Source organism: Balaenoptera borealis, assembly GCF_965194805.1.
Source record: "Balaenoptera borealis genome assembly, chromosome: 5".
NCBI classification, from domain to species: domain Eukaryota; kingdom Metazoa; phylum Chordata; class Mammalia; order Artiodactyla; family Balaenopteridae; genus Balaenoptera; species Balaenoptera borealis.
In genome coordinates this window covers 87,817,109-87,837,916 of record NC_138862.1, presented here as the reverse complement: position 1 = coordinate 87,837,916, position 20,808 = coordinate 87,817,109, and the positions used below count along the sequence as shown (strand labels likewise).

Genomic DNA, 20,808 nt, shown 5'->3' with positions numbered 1-20,808 from the left:
TTTCACCACACTAATACACTGCGCTCATTTGAACAGCGGTTCTCTAAATGTGGTCTGCAGGCCTCTGGGATTCTCCCCTATCCCCTCCTTCAGGAGGCCCAAGAGGTCAAAACTGCTTTTATAAGAATACTAAGACACTACCTGCCCTTCACATTGTGTGACATTTGCTATGGATGTATAAAAGCAAAAGTGGGTAAAACTGCTGGTTTCTGAGCATGAATCAAGGCAGTGGTACCAAACTGAATTAGAAGTCATTCAATTATTCACTGCCACTTGCAGTTAAAAATCTGCTTTAAGAACATCCTTGATAAAAGAGTAAAAATGAATAGTGTTCTTAAACCTTGGTCCTTCTTTTTAATATTCTGAATAAGTGGAAAGTATGCATTAAGCACTTTTACATACTGAAATATGGCTGTGTTAGGAAAAGCACTTGTGACTTGGCGGTAAGTCATTTTTTTCATAGAACACCATCTTTATTTGAAACACTTTTTTCATCGAACACCATCATTATTTGAATGTACAACTGACACAGTCATTCTTTCAAAAATGAACAAAGTGAGCCTGTCACTTCAAGGAAAATAACTCTAAAGTTATTTGTTGCCAATGATAAAATTCAAGCCATCAAGCTAAAAATATCAGGATTTTTGGAAAACTTCTACCTTCTATTGTGAACTTGACAACTTCTCAACACTTAAAAGACTTTTCTGGTAAGACTGGTGGTGATACTAACAAAAGTGAGTTTTTGACACTGTCTAAAGAAATGTGAACCAATACTTTCCAAATGACCAATGTATAATATTATAAAGTCAGGTACAGGTAAAAAGATCTACTCAGTATGCATGACAGATCAATGGGTATTAATTTAACATAGTATTTATTACAAGTTCATTGATATGATTTAGAATTCCATTTTAACTAATTTAAGAAACTAGCACATGCAGACTTTTGGTAGAGTATCAAAAAATATACCAAATTATCTGAAGGCTTTAAAAATACATCTTTTTCCAACTATATATCTGCAAGCGGCTGGATCTTCTTCATATTGTTTCTTCAAAACAAATGACTGAAGACAGAATAGATATGAGAATCAGCTGTCTTCTATTAAGGAGATACTTTTCTCTCAATATTTTTTGTTGTGGAAAATAGTTATTTTTCATTAAAAAAAAAATGACTTATGTTAAACACTGGGGTTCCCAATCAGGGGTGATTTCGTCCCCCAGGGGACTTCTGGCCATGGCTGGAGACAGTTTTGGTTGTCGTAATGTGGAGGGAAGAAGGTGCTACTGGCATCTAGTGAGTAGAGGCCAAGGGTGCTGCTATATATCCTATAACACACAGGACGACACCGCACAACAAAGCATTATCTAGCTCAAAATTTCAATAGTGCTAAGGCAAACCCTGTTTGAACATACAATGGATTTAATTTTTTAAATTCTCAATTTCAATTTCTAATACAGTAAATTATCAATATAACCCATATAAACAAATACTCTTTGGGATGCTCAGTAACCTAAGAATTAAGGGTCCTAAGATAAAAATAAATGATTCACTTCTATATTGTAATAAAAGCACTCGAATAATAAAAGCTTATGCCAGTAACATCTATAGTTATTACCTAACACTAAACTTGATACCTTGTAAATTAATTAGCTGGAATAACAAGATAGGTTTTAAAAGAGCTCACCTGTTCTTTATGTGGTAATATATTGCTAAGGTCATACTGTGGAGGAAAAAAAAATACATTGTAATAACTGATTTTTATCATATCAGGCCTGAAGACATTTTTAAAAAGGGGTTAGCAAGGAGGGAAGACCTTCCAGAGGCCCAGTGGCCCCGAAATCCTCGAATTCAGAACAGTACCACATGGGTGCTTTCCCCCTTGTTTTAGGTTCTTCAGCTTTTAGCAAAATTAGGAGACCCAAAATGCGAGATATGCTGTTAGAAGGCATGTTTTGGTTGATTATTATAATATATAAATTATTACATATTTCCCCTGTCATTTGTCCTTCTACCCACAAAACCTTCTGTCCTGTACAAGTTATATCTATCTATACACATGCTTAAATTTAAGCCATATAGTAGTTTGTGTGTGGGGGTGTGTGTGTGTGTGTGTGGTTTTTTTGTTAGCCCCTGCGTTTCAGTTGATTTAGTTCGCTATCCACCTACCCATCCGTTTTCCATTATTTCCCTAAAAGTAAATAATAAAAGTGCTCTATACCAAAATGATTTAAAATCACTTTTACATAATTATTAGAAAATTTAATAGCAAAATTTTATAGCCACAAAACTGATGATAGGTCTAGCTATCCTGAAATAAGCAGTGCTAATAATACAGCATAATACTACACAGTATACTATTAATGACAGGTATTTCCAAATTATTTTAAATAAAGTATTAACGAACAGATAGATACAAGTCCTTAGGTAGTCTTTTTTAAGTTTCTATATTCCTAAGTTATTCACAGCTGTTGTATATTAGGCAACAAAGGGGTTCTCTGGTTAAGTTATATGCTCCCCTTTGTTCTCAGGGTCTAAAATGAAACTCAAAATAATTGAGGGAAGGCAAATCTGAATTTTATAATAGGTCTATAGAATCTTAGCACTTGTATAAAGGCCTGTAACACCGTTAGCATCAAAGATGGATACTTCTATAGTGCTTCAAAGTTTCATCTTCAAATTGATTTTAAAATCACAGCATTAGAAGTTTTATGATGGAAAGGACCACTGAACCGTAGATGACATTTAATTAAACAACCCATTTTACAGAGAAGGGAACCAAGGCTTAAAACTGACTTACCTAAGGTCCCACTAATTATCAGAAGCAGTTCTCTTTCTCCTGCCCTCTAACCAAATAGTGGCTCCCAAGCTCAGCTGCACACTGGGATCATCTGAGAAGCTTTAAAAACTGCCTGGCTTCTGCTTCAAGATGTTCTGATTTAACCGGCACTGGGTATGACTTGGGCATCAGGACTGTTTTTAAAGATCCCCAGATGACTGCAGTGTGCAGCAAAGTTTAGGGATGAATGAGTTAGGGTTAAGATCGGAGAATCACTCGGGATGCTTTTGTCCATATAATCATGCTTCACATCATTCCCCATCTTGTCAAAAGGTGTGTGTGCGTGGGTGAGAGAGAGACAGACAGACAGACAGACACACAGACACTGTGTCTTGGAGGCGGGGGCAGGCGGGTGGACTTTGTGCATCCAGAAACATATATCTTGAAAAGTTGCATAAGTGATTCTAATAAGGCTCACCTACCCCACTGAGAACAACTACCCCACTGAAAACTAACCCCATGATAAACATTTTCAAAATCATTCCTAAAAGCCAATTGGCCCTATTAATTTTCTCAGTAAACCTTTATTTCACCAATAATGAATGTGATCAATGATCATTTTTAAAACTTCATGAGAGCAAATTAAAATTTACTGTACTTCCAAAAATTAGACTAGGTCGGGAAAAAAAAGGATGAAACCTACTTGTCTGAGCAAGGTTAATCTTTTTTTTTTTTTTTTTAATTTTATTTAATTTTACTTATTTTTGGCTGCATGGGGTCTTTGTTACTGCGCGCGGGCTTTCTCTAGTTGCCAAGAGCGGGGGCTGCTCTTTGTCGTGGTGCGCGGCCTTCTCACTGTGGTGGCTTCTCTTGTTGCACAGCACGGGCTCTAGGTGCGTGGGCTTCAGTAGTTGTGGCACACGGGCTCAGGAGCTGTGGCTCGCGGGCTCTACGGCACAGGCTCAGTAGTTGTGGCGCACGGGTTTAATTGCTCTGCGGCATGTGGGATCTTCCCAGACCAGGGCTCGAACCTGTGTCCCCTGCGTTGGCAGGCAGATTCTTAACCACTACACCACCAGGGAAGTCCCTGAGCAAGGTTAACCTTCAAAGTACTTTTGAATTATATACTGGACATCAGACTCTTTTGAATTCAAAAGAAGCTGCGACTCTAGCCAAAGTAGAGTGGTTTTTGTACCCACAGATTCAGCGTCTTGGCTGAATAAAAACATTCAGTGATGATGTGATAAGTGCCCAAACTCAGGACTTTAGAGATGGGGCTCAGTGTTTGCTGAAACATGATTTGACTGCAACTATTATTGTAAGCAAGAGAGGAAAGTTACATTATTATGACTGTGAACTTGCTGTCTTTGATTAAAGTAGAAGTTACTGATAATTTAAATAGCTAAAAAAAAAGCTGGCACATTAAAAACCAATTAAAAATATAATTAGCTTATAAAATTAAGACAACAAATAAAATTAAGGATAAGGACATTAATATTTTCAAATAGCATTTCCCAAACTGTGTTCTGGAAAATCAACATTCATATCCTAAGGAGATGTTAATGTTTCGTGGACAACCGCGAGGGAGGAGGCAAGAAGCTCTGCATCCCGTTTGGTTTTTTTCTCTTAAATAAGCTTGAAAGGTTCATCATTAGGGTGTTTTGAAAGTGCATCTCCAATTGTGGACTATGAGGTGCTCCCAGAAATTAAAGAATAGTTTCCATCATCATGACACTGTTCGTGTCTCCTTAAGGATAAGCCTGACCACAGCCATGTTTCCGAAACCTCACCTCTTTTATTGTTCTCTGCTGTGATTGATACAGTGTGCTGGAGATATATTTATATATATAAACAAAAATTAAATGTGTCTATTAAGTTAAAACCTCAGTTGAACAAATTTCATCTACAAAGAAATTAAGCTTGAGTGTGTATTTCTTAAGACTGGTTTGATATATTCTCCCCCTCTCTGGGGGACAGGAAGGAGAAGTAAAATTTCATACAGAAATAGTGCAGGAAAAAAAAAAATGCACAGTGGGATAAATCTGACAAAATCCAATTAAATTTAAATGCAGATTCGCTTTGGTGCCAGTAGGGGACAAGCTGTTCCTTCTTCTAAGAGTAGCTTCCAAAGTAGTATACATTGTTTGAGGACTACAACTCATAAAGAAATAATTTTTTCTAGAAATAGCCAATAAAAAGTACCTCTCTTTCTCATTATGTTCAACAATGGCTTAACAACAGAAATGCGTCAAATAAAGATTTATACTTTTTCTGGGATTTCTTATTTGCTAACTGGCTTTCCCTTCTATCATGCGCTCTAAGATTAAAATGGAAACTGAAAATTCATATTTAGGTCCTTGAAATCAATCTATAGTTGACACCAGTTTTTTAACCTGATCACTGAAAAGGACAATTCAAATGAATGAAATTATGTATGGCTAGGATGCTTTTAGCGATAAGGGGGTCTGTCACTCAGCCCTTGGCAACCTACTTGTACTCACCATTTTACTGTGGTTCTAAGATTAGGCTGGCTGACTGTGCTGTCATCTAGAAATATTGTTGAGCATGAGCTATACTTTTTAGTAAGCTGCCCTGGAGATACCTGAAGGGGAAGGGAAATAGAAGAAAATGTCACAGTAAGTTAAACCTATAAAGTGTGTTTTTTTCCTTGGTTAAAATGTCAAACGATAAAGCATTAAGATTTTTCTTACACTCCATGAACTGCCTGAGTGTGATATCATGTGCAGCTCTATGGGAAACCTCTATACTCTGACTTCCACAGACGAGCTTTGAGAAATGGGTTATAAAATGCTGCCTTGATATAGTACCTATAATCAAACCTGGCAAGCGCCTATTATAAATTACCTTTATAATAATGTAAAAAGTTTAGAATAAGATTTCAGGGTTTTTTCCTTAAGCAATGAAATGCAGCTGAGATTTCCTATTTCTATTCATTTACTACAATAAAACGTAATGCTTTCTGTAATACCGATGTCGGAGCATTTCACTGCAGTCAATGCACCCCAATAACAAATGTATTCGTTCAGGAGACAGTGCGACGAAACAAACGTTTTCGAATCAGAGGCTGGGCATGCCAGGGCTGCTCTATCACTAAAAAGCTGGGGGCCGTAAGTCTCTCTGGGCCTCAACTTCCTTATCTGGAGGACAAAAAGGTACTGCTTAAAGATTCTCTCGCATCCAAAAAAAAACGGATAAAACAACTCTGAGAATTTAACTTCTCACTTCATGTTTAAGTAAGACTGCCATTACATTACTCAAGCGAGAACCTCAGAGAATACTTGCCATTCATTTCAAAATTGTACTAATTCTGTTCTACGTGTTATTTGACACTCCTGCCTCACCCATGCTGCTCTCTGCCTGCAGTGCCTTTTTCTTCCTTCTGTCCCAGCAAGCTTGACCCCATCTTCCTCTAGGATCCCTTTGCCAGCAGGCACACCACAACACTTCTCACTTTCTGCACACTTACACATCTAATTTACCAACTGTTCCATGGTCTCAGCTGCTTGCATAGTACCACCCTCTTAAGTAAACAAGCTTCTCCAGGTTAGGAAGATTCTTCTCCTACCTCCAGCTACTGAGCACAGAATCTGGGACAAATTAGGATTCAACAAGTGTTTGGGAAATTATTTAAGATCAGTTACAACTGGAGGTAAATCTTACTAAAGATACAAATTCGTGAGAATTTATCTACAGTGGTGTTGGATAGGTGACAAAGAACTTTTTGAGACCCTCTAGAGAATGAACTATCTTTAAAACACTTTAGAAGTATCCATTTATTTGTGAAGAGCCCATGAACACGGCAATAGTCAAATACTAAAATGGCCTAAACTATGTTAGGACAACTCTCTTCCTTAAAGTAAGGCCAATAACCAAATCCCAATCACTGAAAGCCACTGGAAGGAAGAGTAGCATTCTTTAATACCACAGAATACAAACAGTTTTAAAGCTGGGTTTTGTTTTTGGTTTTTGTTTGTTTACTAATTCAGATGAGCCTTCCTTCCTCCTATTAATATAAAATAGTTTTCACCATGCTGTCACACTCTCCCATCAATGTCCTCCACAAATACATGAAAGGTGAGGCAGGGAGAAAATCTAGTTGATGCTTTTTAAAATACAGAGCATTTAAATAAAAATTGCCAGTATCCAATAATCAGAAATATCCAAATGGCATATATAAAACACCATTTTGCTTGTTTCAGATGCTTTATGCAAAGCCACTTATTCCTTATTAACGAAAAGTTCTAGATGTAACATATTTGAAACAGTATCACTATTTGGAAGACTAATTTCTCCTTCAAGCTAGAAATGTTTTAAACTAAAACTATAGCTATTTGGTTAATGTGTAATTTTAGAATCTCAAAAAACAGATACAGCATGAAAAATGAAAATTCACTCATTCAAATACTTTGATTCTAAACGAAGCAGGTTATCTTTTAAGGTCACTACTATTAGGGTATAATATGACATACACTACACGTAATAAAAGTCAATTCTGACCAAAAATCTATAATATATGAGGGGAATAAAAATAGTAAGGAAATGTACCAAAATATAGACTAGTTGGTAGAGCTTTGGGTGCTATTTATCCTGTTTTCCTCTATTAAAAATTTTTTTTTCTATTATGAATGTATATTGATTTGTCTTTGGAAATATTACTGCTAAAACATTTAAAATTTTTAATTAGATGTGGTCTATAGTCCTATGGGGGCTCATTTAATGTATCAGCAACTTACAGCCTACTGGCTCGATCCTACAAAAGAAACACTTCCACAGGCCTACTCCTGAAACTATTCAAACTTTCCAGCATCTAGTGTTCACTAAAGGATGGCAGAATTGAAGCCTCTGAGCAAAGCCTAGATATGTTAGCTGCCAGCAGATTACTTTCCTCTCATCTTGCTTGAAAATTTAAGATAACTGTCCTTTATGATTAAAGCCTTACCATTGCTGGCTCACAACCTCAATAAACTGCACTGACACACATAAGGGTATAAAATGCAAATACAAAAAAAAAAAAACAAGTAGCAAAAAACACTACTGACAGTTTAATGTTCATAGGTATTATTTCAATGGGTCACTGAAGAAGAGTATTTATCTTCATTCAGCACTAAGGACAAAATACATGGACTTTTACAATCTTTATAAGGGGAAAGGTTGCTTAGTAGACTTCAGGTTTAATGGTGAAGACTAGAAAATAATCATACCTAGGAGGCTAGTAAGTAACAACCCTCAAAGCTTATCATTAAAGGTCAAGTACCTGTTGAAATCCTGCCCCCACCCAATGACTCTTCCCATTGTGCCTACTGCCTCTGATTTTAACCCATTAAAAGAATAAAGCTGGAGAGAGCGAGAGTACGAAGGGCGGCAACCCGAGTCATGGCAGGACAGGCATTTAGAAAGTTTCTTCCCCTCTTTGACCGAGTATTAGTTGAAAGAAGTGCACCCGAAGTTGTAACCAAAGGAGGCATTATGCTTCCAGAAAAATCGCAAGGAAAAGTATTGCAAGCAATGGTAGTAGCTGTTGGATCAGGCTCTAAAGGAAAGGGTGGAGAGATTCAACCAGTTAGTGTGAAAGTTGGAGATAAAGTTCTTCTCCCAGAATATGGAGGCACCAAAGTAGTTCTAGATGACAAGGATTATTTCTTATTTAGAGATGGTGACATTCTTGGAAAATATGTCGACTAAAATAAGTCACTATTGAAATGGCATCACGTGAAGCTGCCCGTTCCCCCAATGGCATCACGTGAAGCTGCCACTGAAGTTCTGAAATCTTTCATCCTGTAAATAATTTCCGTGTTTCTTTTATAATAAAGTAATGATATCCAAACTAATGATATTCAGTGTCTCTGAAATTTAGTTTTCTCTGTATTGATTTAAACATTCCCAAATAAAAGTATATAAATGAAAAAAAAAAAAAAAAAGAGAATAAAGCTGAAGTTCACTTTTTTCTTCCCCCTTTTCACAAGTTTTGGATACGTTTATTAAGAATCAATGACTTTAACTGAAAAGTCTGTAATGCTCCATCTATGTTGCACATTAATGGACAATATGGTAGGGTGAGTGGTTTGAATAGAATTCATACTCCAGGCCTTAGTAGAAAAGTATAATATTCTAATTATAGGTATAATCAAAAATATTGTCTGAATTAATATCGTTAATTATATTGAATTAAACTTCAAACTCAGAACCTATATTCAAAGAATAAATCTAAGTTTGAGTAGACTGACCACAAATCTATTTCCTCTCCCCCTTCTTTCAGATATCATCTCATTAGAATTAAAGGCATTTTTTAAAAAAGCTATACATAAGACAGGATAAACAGCAGATGATTTTTAATGTTTGAAAGGTGAAAAGACTAGATAAAGGAGTGGTAACTGACATGGCAGAACAGAGGAAGCACAACCTTGGTACCTACAGAGAGTGACTAGGACAGGAACAAGAAAACCAGTTTGTCTTACAGAACCCAAGGCAGGCTCAGAGTTCAGAGGCGTGGTCCCAAAATCCTTGCAGTGAGGCCCATCAGTTAACGAGTTGTCCAAGTGATGCTTCCAATAGATCTTAACAGACAGCCAAGGACCATCACACGTTTGAGGGAAGCCCCCAACAAGTAAGAGATCAAAACAGGAAGAAGGAATGGGACTTCCCTGGTGGCGCAGTGGTTAAGAATCCGCCTGCCAATGCAGGGGACACGGGTTCGAGCCCTGGCCCAGAAAGATCCCACATACCACAGAGCAACCGAGCCCATGCACCACAACTACTGAGCCTGCGCTCTAGAGCCCATGAGCCACAACTACTGAAGCCCACACGCCCTAGAGCCTGTGCTCCGCAACAAGAGAAGCCACTGCAATGAGAAGCCCACGCACCCAACAAAGAGTAGGCCCAGCTCACCGCAACCAGAGAAAGCCCACGTGCAGAAACCAAGACCCAATGCAGCCAAAAAATAAATAAATAAAATAAAATATAAGGATGCTTTAAAAAAAAAAACAAAACAAAACAGGAAGAAGGAATTGATGAGAGTGATAAAAACTCAGGAGCAAATGAAAACTTGAAATTGCATCAGTGAAAAAAAGAATGACAGGATATAAGAGAACTCTATAAATTGAAAATAAGGTAGACAAAACAATATATTCAATAGAAGGATTAGAGCACAGTCAAGGAAATCTCCAGGAAGCAGGACAAAAAGACAAAATGCAAAGCAGGAGGGGAAAAAAGTTAGCCATCTGGTAAGTCTAAGACTTCCAACATCTGAATAATAGGAACCTGGAAGAAAAAAAACAGAATATCAAAGAAACACACAAAAAAGGTCTATACCAAACCAAATTATGAAACTTCAAAATCTCAGGGAGAGGGAAGGTACTAAAAGGTTCCCGAGAAGGAAGGGATGGGGGGAAATGACTAAAATCGGTAATGTACAATGTACCATACAATGTCAACAGGTTTAAGAGCAACAGTGTAAATGAGAAGATGAGAGGGAAATGTCTTTAGAACGGCAAAAATTAGTTTCAACTGAGAATTCTATACTTTATCAAATAGAAGGAGTTTCAGAGAGGCTAGAGCTCTATAAACTTTCTGCCCATGTGCCCTTTTCCCAGGAAAATGTGCTCCAGTAAAACAAGGAAGTATAACAAGACAAGAGGGAAACAGAATCTAGGACATAGGGGATCCAACATAAGAGAGCAGAGTTATGTGAGATCCCAGATGACTTCACACAGATATCCCAGGAAAAGAGGCGTAGAGCAGGCCTAGGGGAACACTAGTCTATATGGGAGTAGGAAGACAAAAGATTGGGGAAAAGTGTCTCCAAGAAAAAAATGGAACAGATGTGGCTTAGTAGACGGAAAATATTTTTGATAGGCATGTGACAAATGTTAAAACATTTGGGGAAAAAAATAGCTGTTAGAAAACAGGCAAGTGAATATAGTCAGGAAATTAATTCCACAGAAAAAATGAAGAATGTGAAAGCAGGGAGACCGGGCAGGGAGCTACTTACTGCATTTGGCTGTGTGAGATCACGTTGGCTAGGAAAAGGGGGATTGGGTTATCCTAGAGAAGTGCAGAAGTGCTCCAATTTCATGAATATTTAAGAAAAAGAATGAAGGGTGTACAAGGAGGAGGCACAGTCAGAGAACTATATGGCTCAGCAATGCACAATATTTGCAGAGTCGTAGTAATGTAAACATTGATTCTGATTTAATAAAAACTGATACATGTTGAGGGAACACAGGGAGGGAAATAACATCATGGTGGACCGAAGAAGCTAAGCTTTCACCTGCTATGACAAGAAGTCAATGGACAGTGCTAAAAATTAACTTACCTGTTATACTTCTATTACTTTGGTTAAAAAATAAGATCAAAAAAATAAGGCAAAAGAATTTAAGGCAGATCTTTATACTACAACCATATTAGTGAAATTTAACTTAAATGTCAGAACCCTTAAAAAATGGGCACTACTAAGTCAAAGACTTTCCTGAATACATTTGATAATTAGGAAAACAGAGATTTAGAAAATCTACCAAAAAGAGGTCCATGCTAACAGTATTGGATCCATCATATTTTTAGGAATCATGGCAGACATATTTTTAATTCAAACTATTAATTTCTTAACTTTTCAACTGTTTACTTACATGGTTTAAATGGTTGCTCTTCCTCTTTTCCCGCACTAAGAATAAAAAAAATTAACTGATGAATTCTGATACAAATGCCATAGAAAAATAAAAGTAGTCACTAATTATTTGATGGATTACCAATAACACAATGAGATAAAATTCCATTCTATTTTTTAAAATAATTTCCAACAAAATATATAATTTAAATCACCCAGCAAGATGAGTCCTATAAATAAAATCTAAAAACTTAGTTTCACTTTTTTGACCTAATAGATATTCTGTATTAGGTACAAATGAAAGACTCCCCATTTACAAAAGAAAAGGACAAAGCAAATTAGGCCAGGTGAGAAACTTAGCTAATAAAAAATTTACCTGCTGCATAGCTGAACTACTAGCCAGGAGAATTTTCTAATTCTTCATTTACACACAGCGTACTTTAATTACCACAATCTACAGATGACAACTCTAAGAACCAGTTTCTGGCCAGGCACTCATCTCCGAACGCACCAGTATCTCTGGAAGCATCCTGAACCACTTAATGGTAACCTACTCAAATACCTTACTGAAAAAATACACAACTGGAAAGTAACCTACGTTAAACGTAAATTTTAAAATGAGTGTGCTGACCTAAATGAACATATCTACAGCACACAAAACTGTTTTGCTCCAACAAAGGCCAGAAGAATAAAAGCCTGAAGAGGGTCTTAGGCCACACTCTTGCTCACATTGCCTCCTTTAACTCCAGACAGGCATCACAGGCACGGATTCCTTAAGGCTGAAGAGAGAGACAGGCATGGGACAGCTTTTCTTTTACTGTCTCCAGAGCCCCTCTACATGTGAGCAGCTCATGGCGCTGGAAGAAACTGAGAAATAGAGCAATCCTAACCAGAAATGAGTGGCTCAAGTACACACACTAGAAAAATGCAAGTTAGAAACCCCAGGAGCTTCCAGGTTGGTGAACACGTAGTACCCTTGCAGAGGGCATCAAAGCTCTGTGCCCTGTCCCCATGCCTGGCCCTATGCATCTCTTCCATCTGGCTGTTCCTGAGTTATATCCTTTTATAAAAACCAGTGATCTAACGGAAAAAAACAAAAAGCAAAACAACAACAACAAAAAACCAAACCTCCGTTTTTTATTGTGCTGCTTCACTTTAAATATTATGGAATGTTCACTTCTTGTATTCCTGCTCTCGTAATCAACTGAAAAACTTGGTCACGTATGGCTTTTTAGCAAATAAACTAGGATTTAACATAACATTAAGGAAGACAAGCAGGCAAGCAGGAGTGCAAAAAATTCTACGGTTCTGATTCTCATCTTAAAACAAGGAGGACACAGGAAATTTATATGAGTTTCACATGCTGAGGATAATCTTCTGGAAAACCCCATATGGCATGTTGCTCTTATTACCCTGGCACAGCACTACATTAGGATGAGAAAGTTTTGAATAGCTTAAAAGTTCTGAGTAGCATAAATCTGGATGTGAGATAGGCTCGTCTGGTTGAACACTGTGGAAAACAGGGCCAAAATCACAAGGCTCAATTCCCATATATAACAACTGATTTTTCTGATTTGATCAAATGAAAACCTAACTGTGACCTAAACCCTATCATTTGTCTTTAACATATGTGCTCTTCGGAGCAAGGGGAAAAGGACAAAGTAGCATGGAGAAATAGACCACATCTAAATCATGTGGCCAGTTGACAATGTTGATAAAGAGGTGGCAAAATGTATAAACAGATAGTCTAAGTGTTCTCCTCCCTAAAACACTGACAACTAAAGGAAACTGTATCATCAACATATTAAAATAAGACAAGTGAATACATAAAAAAAGTGAAACATTTAAACCACTGTAAGAGTTTTTCTAAATACCTCCTATAATACACAAAACAAAAACAGTTTTCACTCTTTTTCTCAGGGAAAAAAAAGCATTGCCTTACCATCTGTTTGAGATTTGCTCAGAAAAATTGTGCTTGCCCTTGGGTGGTCAGAAGGGTTTGGTTCCAAAGCTAAGTCTGTATAGGAAGAAGAGAAAAAGGTGTGGTGATTTAGTTGCGTAGAAAAATACATGATTTTAAAGATAGCTACACATTGATTGAAACCACTTTTAATAGTCTTGAGAAGAGCTTTTAGTAATGACAAAAAGGCAATTTTAGTAAAGGCACAATATAAAAATTCTATTGGGAAACAGCAAAATTGTAGAAACTCTCCATACATGTGGAATAAAACCATGGCTATGTCTTAGACTTCTTTAACTTGCACCTAAATAATCTATGCCATGTTTAGATGAATCATATATGTGACTCCCCTCCTATTTATCAATTAAAAATTCAGTCACCCTCTTTTAAAGCTGATATTACTAGCACATTTTCCAGGAACAGTCTCAAGAAGCAAGTTATGCTGTGGCCAACTACTGTCAGATACCAGCTCAATATATCAAATATGCCAAAACGAAGTGAGTTGCTTTTGGCAAATGTTCTTCAGACAATCAAATGGCTAATTCTAACTCCATTCAACAAATGAACTCATTTAATTGGCTGTGGTTTATCTGGGGGCTATTCATCATGGCAGATTTAAGAGGACTACATAAAAGTTCAATGTTCTAATCTAGAGGAACACTTCCATGATAGTGATTTTTAACTTTGCCCTCTATTTCCAAAGCTAAACTCACTTCTTCATTCCACGCTGCATGATTAATTTGGGGCTTCAATAAGAGTACTTTCTGGAGCAGATCATAGGGCTACTAGAAAAAAATTTTGGCCATACCTACACGAAAAGGTGGGTCTGCCTGTAGCCCACCTTGCACCAAGGTGGGATAGCGTCTTCTATTTAGGCAGAAATACAAAACAAGCACAAGCTACCACACAGGATAGTAAGGTTGTTGTTTAAAACAAACAAACAAACATAAAAGCCCTATGACACTTCCTCAGCAAAGTCCATCTCAAACCATTTAACCAATCTTTTAAGAAACTGGACCAAGATTCAGATAAAGAGTAATGGTTAAGGCAATTATTTCCCAAACCACATAATAACTGATCTGTTTTTGAAAGATGGCTTTGATGGTCAAAGTGAAATACAAATATATCCCTGCCTCTTAGAGAATCCAAAGAATACACACATTGATATATTAAAAACTAATTAGTCTAGTAGTGAATTCTGTCTAACCCAGCATTTCACAAATGTATCTACCTAGAATCCCCTTTCCCACCCAGAAAGAATTTTGCACGAACAGTAATTTGGGACTTCCCGTTTTAACAGGAATCTGAGCCATCCATTTGAATGTCATTGCCAGCACTAGTAATTTACAGAGCTAAACCAACTGCTTTGTTCTTCATGAAAATTCCTTCACTGAATTTGAAGTTTATCAAGCTGCTTTTGGAGAAAATATTCTATTCAACATTTTTATGTAAAAGACCCATATAATTATTTTAAAGTTTTTTTCTCCTACATATTTGAAAAACTAAGACAATGGGAAAATAAATTATTTCAGCTGTACACAAAATGGCAGGCAGAGACTTTCACAGCTGCCTCTAACCTATAGCTTCCGAAAGAATTCATGACTACTTACCTATACCAAAAAGAAAGTAAATAGACTACATTTGAATCTAAAAAATAAGCAGAAATGTTTGCAAAGTAGCTGTATTATTTATCAGTGTCTATGGCATGGTAAAACTTAACAATTTTCAATGGAAGTCCAGGAAAATTAAGTGCCAGAATCAAAGAGAAGCAAGCTTTAACACACACACACACACACACCCGCCAAACCAAGATGTGCTACTACAGATCTAAATACAAAAATCAAGAAGGCTGGGATAAAAGAAATGACAACATGCAAAAAAAAAAAGTAAACTTAGCCCAAGTGACCAGAAAAAAGCTGGCACTCTCCCTACTCTATCCTAGGGGGTTCAAAGGTAGGCACAGGACCCAGCACCGGCCAATCAATCACAGCTGTCCTGGGACTTCCCAAGAAAAGAGAAAGGCAGAACTGTACTCTAGGATCCTTAGCTAGTCTTGAGCTGCTGGACACTCCCCTTGCTATCATGAGGGGAAAGGCTTTTCAGGAGACATCAACAGAGGAGAGCAGAACTGAGGAGATCATTTAACTCCTGGGTCAAGTAGTGCTTAACTCTGTGATTTTCTTTTAACTTGCAACCGAAGGAGACCTGGTTAATCAGCAGTACTGATGATCACACTAAAGGTGGGGAAAGGTAAAAGTCACTTGCTCATTCCTTTAACAAATATCATGAACAAAAATCTGCATGAGACAAAACGATGCTCTGTTTAAAAATTAAACACAACCATTCACAATCATTAACACACAATGGTTCACAACCGTTACTTTCAGTTGCTTTTCTTATACGTTAAAAAAAGCTCTAATTAGTGTACAATTTATGTCTTCTTGTTACTAACAAGCGCTCTCCACCCCACTGTTGCATATTTATTGTTTAATGAATACACACTGGCCCATCAAGTGTTATTCCTATACTGGACTTAGCCAATCCCCTATTGCTGGGGATTGGTGCTTACAAAGTTCTATTCTTAAAATATTATGAGGAAAATCTTCATGTACATAGTTTTTTAAAATAATGGTTTTATCTCCTTAGCAAAGATCTTCGGAAGTGGAATGCCTAAGCCAAAAGGTTAGATCACTTTCACGGCTCCATGTACAATGCTAAATTGCTTCCTAAAGAAGGTGGGGGGCACATTAGGGTATAATGCTACCAATCATGACGTTTTGAGTTCCTACCCTTGCTTTGGATACTTGAAAAAAAAAAAAAAAATTCCTACTGATATGAATGAGGAACCTCACTGTAGATCTAATTTGTATTTCTTTTGATTACACAGTTTGACCATTTTCCCACAGTTATCAGTGGTATTTCCACTTTGGTGAGTTGGCCTATCATTTGAATGTACTGTAAACACCAGGGCCCTACTGCTGTCAGTTTGCATGAGGTTTTCAGAAAATATTAATCTTTTGTTTATAGCCTATATAACTAACAATTTTCTATATAACTTGCACTTTTTGCTAACGAAAAATACCACATCACTATTTTATAGAATGGACATGTGAGCCATTAGACAGTAAACTCATACATACACACAATATTTCTGCACTTCCCATTAACTATCTTCCCAAGAGCCTAAGGAGACTATGATAAAACCTACCACACTCTTCACTATCACAAAGGTAAGACTGCCAACTATTAAGCAAAGCTTTACCACCCACCATCCCTCTCATCCCTCTCCCCACCACATGCACACACAGTAATTTAGAGACTTCAGGAAATTACTGTGCATTCAGGAAATTACATGGATTCTTCCGAAAGTTATTTCTTTAGAAACCTCTAAGAATGTTTTACCCAGGAGAAATATTCTTGAGCTCATGATTAGGGGTTATGATTAAAACTGTATTTTAAGACCCATCATTTTTGTATCATCAATTTAAATTGCAACTTATTTGACAGCATGATAGGTCGATGTAGAAAAAGTATGATTAAAAAAAAATTAAACTCGGTCTTAATGTAAACATTCCTCAGAGGAAACCTGTAAAACACCACTGACACTGAATACTGTTTTTCCTCCAATCTAAGATTCTACCAGTTGTTAAGATCCATCTCAACTGCAGTTGTTAATTAAAAGTGTGAAAACATAGGCAACTTAGAACAAATGAAATGCATTACTGAAGGCTAAAAGTGTTAAAACTATGCTATCAAACTGTCGATAAATGATTTTTCCTTGTTAAAATATTAGAGGGAGAGGGAAGTGACCAAGAAAGCATCTGACAGAAGCAGCATATTTCAGAAAGCGATTAATATCAACATATTGATTTCAATATATTCCAAATAAACAGGAGATGTCAGCAGTTTCTGGGCCAACTGCTGAGGACCAGTTCACTTAACGGTAACCACTGCATTTACTGAACTGCCCTAGCATCCCTACACTGTACAGTGTATTAGTTTTATGGCTCATAAGACAAACATTACAATCCTTACAATTACCATGGAAACTGATGATTTCATCTCTTTGAGTCCACACTTGCCACCGCAGTCAGGGAGTTCCTGCCAGCCGGCCCTGAGCTGGGCGGCCTCACCAGCGGGGACACAGCAGGCTCCTGCACCTGCCAGGCTACTGCTCACCCAAGCCTTGATCCTGCTTTCCTAGCTTCTGACCATCCTGGCTTCCAAACTTCCCAGCTCTGGTTTCCAACTGTTTCTGTACCTGCCTCTACCCTGGTTCTCAGTTTTGCCTTATTTTAATCCTCAATCAGTGTTACAGTGATCATGACTGAGAGGTGACACATAGGTAAGTACACCTGGCTTTATATATTTCTAAAGAGTACTTTACTCAGTTTCTTGGACTTTTAAGAACCTTTCTGGGTTGCAAGTTACCTTCATTTCATTTCACATTACGCAGTGTTACCATTTTAACTCTTAAGTTTTATTACTTTAATACACTAAACCAACAACAACAAAAAAGGGTGAGAAAAAAGGTAGTATTCCAAAGAAGCTCACATAATGTCAACAATAAATTCTGTTCCTATATGCCATGCATTTGGAATTTACAGTCCTACTCTCTATCAATACTCATTTTTAAAACCTTGGACAACTCAATTTATACCTAAGAGAAGAATTCCTACACTACCTAACTCAGAACATGGTGAGAATCAAATGAAATGCAAGAGCAATGTATATACTACAGCCTATTTTAGACCCTTATTAATATCGCTTTTTTGTTCAAGCCACTGTTGGCTCTCACCTGAGCTACTGCACCAGCCTCCTAACTGGTCTCCCTCTCTGCTTCCTTCCACCCTTACAGTCTATTCTCACACAGTAGCTGGTCTGATCTCCCTCCACCCTCTCTACCCCCCTTCCCTTTTTCTAAGAATTAACATCATTCCCCTGCATATAATCCTTCAATGGTTTCCCATTACAATTAGACTAAAATTCATATTTTTTGGTCAAGGCCCACTAGGCATACAAGGTCTTAATCCCCCATATTCCTCCTGGCATTCATTCACTCAGCTGCAGCCACCCATCTTTCTGTCCTTGGCACGCATCAAGCATATTCGCTTCTTAGGAACTGCACAGAAGCCTCTTCTCCCACAGCCTCACATGGCTCTCTTAGGACTGCTCATGGGTCGCTAAAGGAGAGAAGCTGTCTTTAACCACCCCTTGTAAAACTGTCCTCCTCCCCAGCCCATTACCTTCATTTTCTTTCTTAGTGTTCTCACTACCTGATGTTATTCTTGTGTCGTCAGCCCCCAGGCACCTCTAGAAAGTAAGGACCTGAGTTAGGCTACGGGTTTTGTCTTGTCTAACCACTGTTTGTCCTGCCTCTGGAATGGTGCCTAATAATCATGTTTCAGTGTACCCAAAACCAGTTAAGTTTCTCCCAATTTTCCCACATCATCTAAGATTTCTTCTAATGCTGTCTTTTGATGTGTCTGTCACCTAAGACCAGAGTTAATTTCAGATCTCTTAGAGTAGTAGTTTAGTTACTCAGAATCAAAGACACAAGACAGGTTACCAAGAACCACGAAAACCTAAAAGAGGAAATCTAATGTTCAGTGAAAAATCAATGGTAACTTTAATTTGGGAAAAGAACATTTAATGTTAAAATACCTTTACTACAAAATGACTCACCCTATGAATTTAATGAAGTCGTAAGACAAAGTGTACAATCAGAATGCTATAGGGAAGTATCAATACAATGCATCAGTTTTTACCTGTGTCCCCTGAATAAAGCATTATAATGGGATTATAAAAGATGCTCAACCATAAAGGCTGGGTAAATGAATTATGCTCCAACCATTCGATGGCACAGTAAACAGCTGGTAAAAGGCAGGCTGTAGAGCCATGCGCAGTTGCATGGAAATACGTCACCCTGGAGCACTCTCTAGGTGCCAGCACGGTTCCCGGAGCTGCATGCCGTTACTTTTCTTTATAACAAAAAGTGACAAAGTGGCACATAAAGAACAATCCCATCTTTGTAAAATAAACACAATGTTATGTTTATATGCATACAAAAGGTTCAGGAAGAATCAACACCAAAATATTAATAAAAATTCTGGATATTCTGAGTGTGAGTGAAGGACTTTTCTGTGTTTTCTAAATCTTTTACATCAAATGTTTATTAATACTGTCACCAAAAAAAGGAAAGATCTGTTGCTCAGAGGTTTTTCCACATCATATTGCCAATTCCTTCCCTACCCACTCTTCAGGGGGATGGGAGGTAGGGGTCACTTGAGAGAGCACCTTTTACCAGAAAATTAGCAAAGCTCCTAAGGTCAGAACATAAAGGCTGTATGAAAAGCTGATGAATAAAAATAAAATCAGATAATAGGACCGTAGCATCTTATTTTCTATTATGACACTACCATCAGTTATATTAGATATACTGTTAAAGACAAAGTAGTAAAAAATTCTTTTGAGTCTATCTGAAATCTATACTACGTTCTTAGGAGTTACTTTTTTGAGATGGCTTGAAGAAATCATGTTCTTCTCCAATGTTTCTGAAGAACAAGACAGAGCATCATTTATGTACGATTTTCTCTAAGTAACCAAATAATTCTTCACTGCAGAAAAGCCAAAATGTTTTATATCTGAGTAGGTATTTCTCAGTTTCCAGGGAAACTGATACAAAATTGTCTGAAATAAAGACATTAAGAGCAAACTTCCAATGTGCCTGTACTTTATATTTGGTGTTCTGACCTTGTTTCTATGGAAACTTCATTAATAGGCAAATGCTGAAATTGAGGTTTCTCTTATCACTTTATTGAATGCCCCCCCAAAAAAGACAAATTGAAATGAAATTTTAACAATCCTGTTAAACATAAAAAGGTAAATTCTGTACTCATGAACTCTATTTTTCCAGTTCCTGATTTAGCACTCCTTCCTTAGCATACATAGTCGTATGCTAAATGCTTAGTACCTCACCTGCCCGCTTACCAGCTTCCCCTAGTGTCCCTCTGTGCAGGGCATTCTCGGCTTCAATTGGATTTCACCAGAACAAACTCTTTAAATTATATCAACGTGTTTACCTGACTGATAAATTTAGGCTATTTCATGACTTCTACTTTTATTCATATCCATTGCAATGTATGTACAGACAGAGAATGGAGAGGTAAATGTTGCTTCTGAGTTGTGTACAATCAACTGGAATGGCAATAATCAAAACTGGAGTATGCTGAGATAGGCCTAACTTATGGATAAATTATAAAATATAAGGTGCACTCTAAACAGTTTCTTAAGCATCCCAAGAACTGAATTTGGCATATCTACCACCTCCCAAGTCTGTCTCTTTTGTTCAGTAGCTGTGTTACACAGTCATTTCAGATCTCTAAGTCTTGGCTTCTTCATCGGCAACAGAGGGAGAATATATACGGGCCTTATTTGTAGATGGAAGGGCCA

At 37.4% G+C, this 20,808-nt stretch overlaps 1 protein-coding gene and 1 pseudogene across 6 annotated transcripts in view; one reads left to right on the top strand and one right to left on the bottom strand.

The window, feature by feature from the left end:
- Positions 1-20,808, bottom strand: part of LOC309629719 (cyclin-Y-like protein 1) — an 83,181-nt gene that overhangs the window by 20,451 nt on the left and 41,922 nt on the right. For 4 of the 5 annotated variants that reach the window (XM_082394187.1, XM_082394186.1, XM_082394184.1 and 1 more), the window contains exons 2-5: positions 13,339-13,413; positions 11,419-11,453; positions 5,278-5,378; positions 1,685-1,720 (exon numbers count right to left, since the gene is read on the bottom strand). In XM_082394187.1, the coding sequence (XP_082250313.1) occupies positions 1,685-1,720; positions 5,278-5,378; positions 11,419-11,453; positions 13,339-13,413 (247 nt within the window). The remainder of the gene's footprint in view (positions 1-1,684; positions 1,721-5,277; positions 5,379-11,418; positions 11,454-13,338; positions 13,414-20,808) is intronic. The other variant, XM_082394188.1, reaches the window with a different exon arrangement.
- LOC309629775 (10 kDa heat shock protein, mitochondrial pseudogene) lies at positions 7,867-8,628 on the top strand (annotated as a pseudogene). Its single transcript has one exon. The product of its transcript is annotated as a 10 kDa heat shock protein, mitochondrial pseudogene (transcript).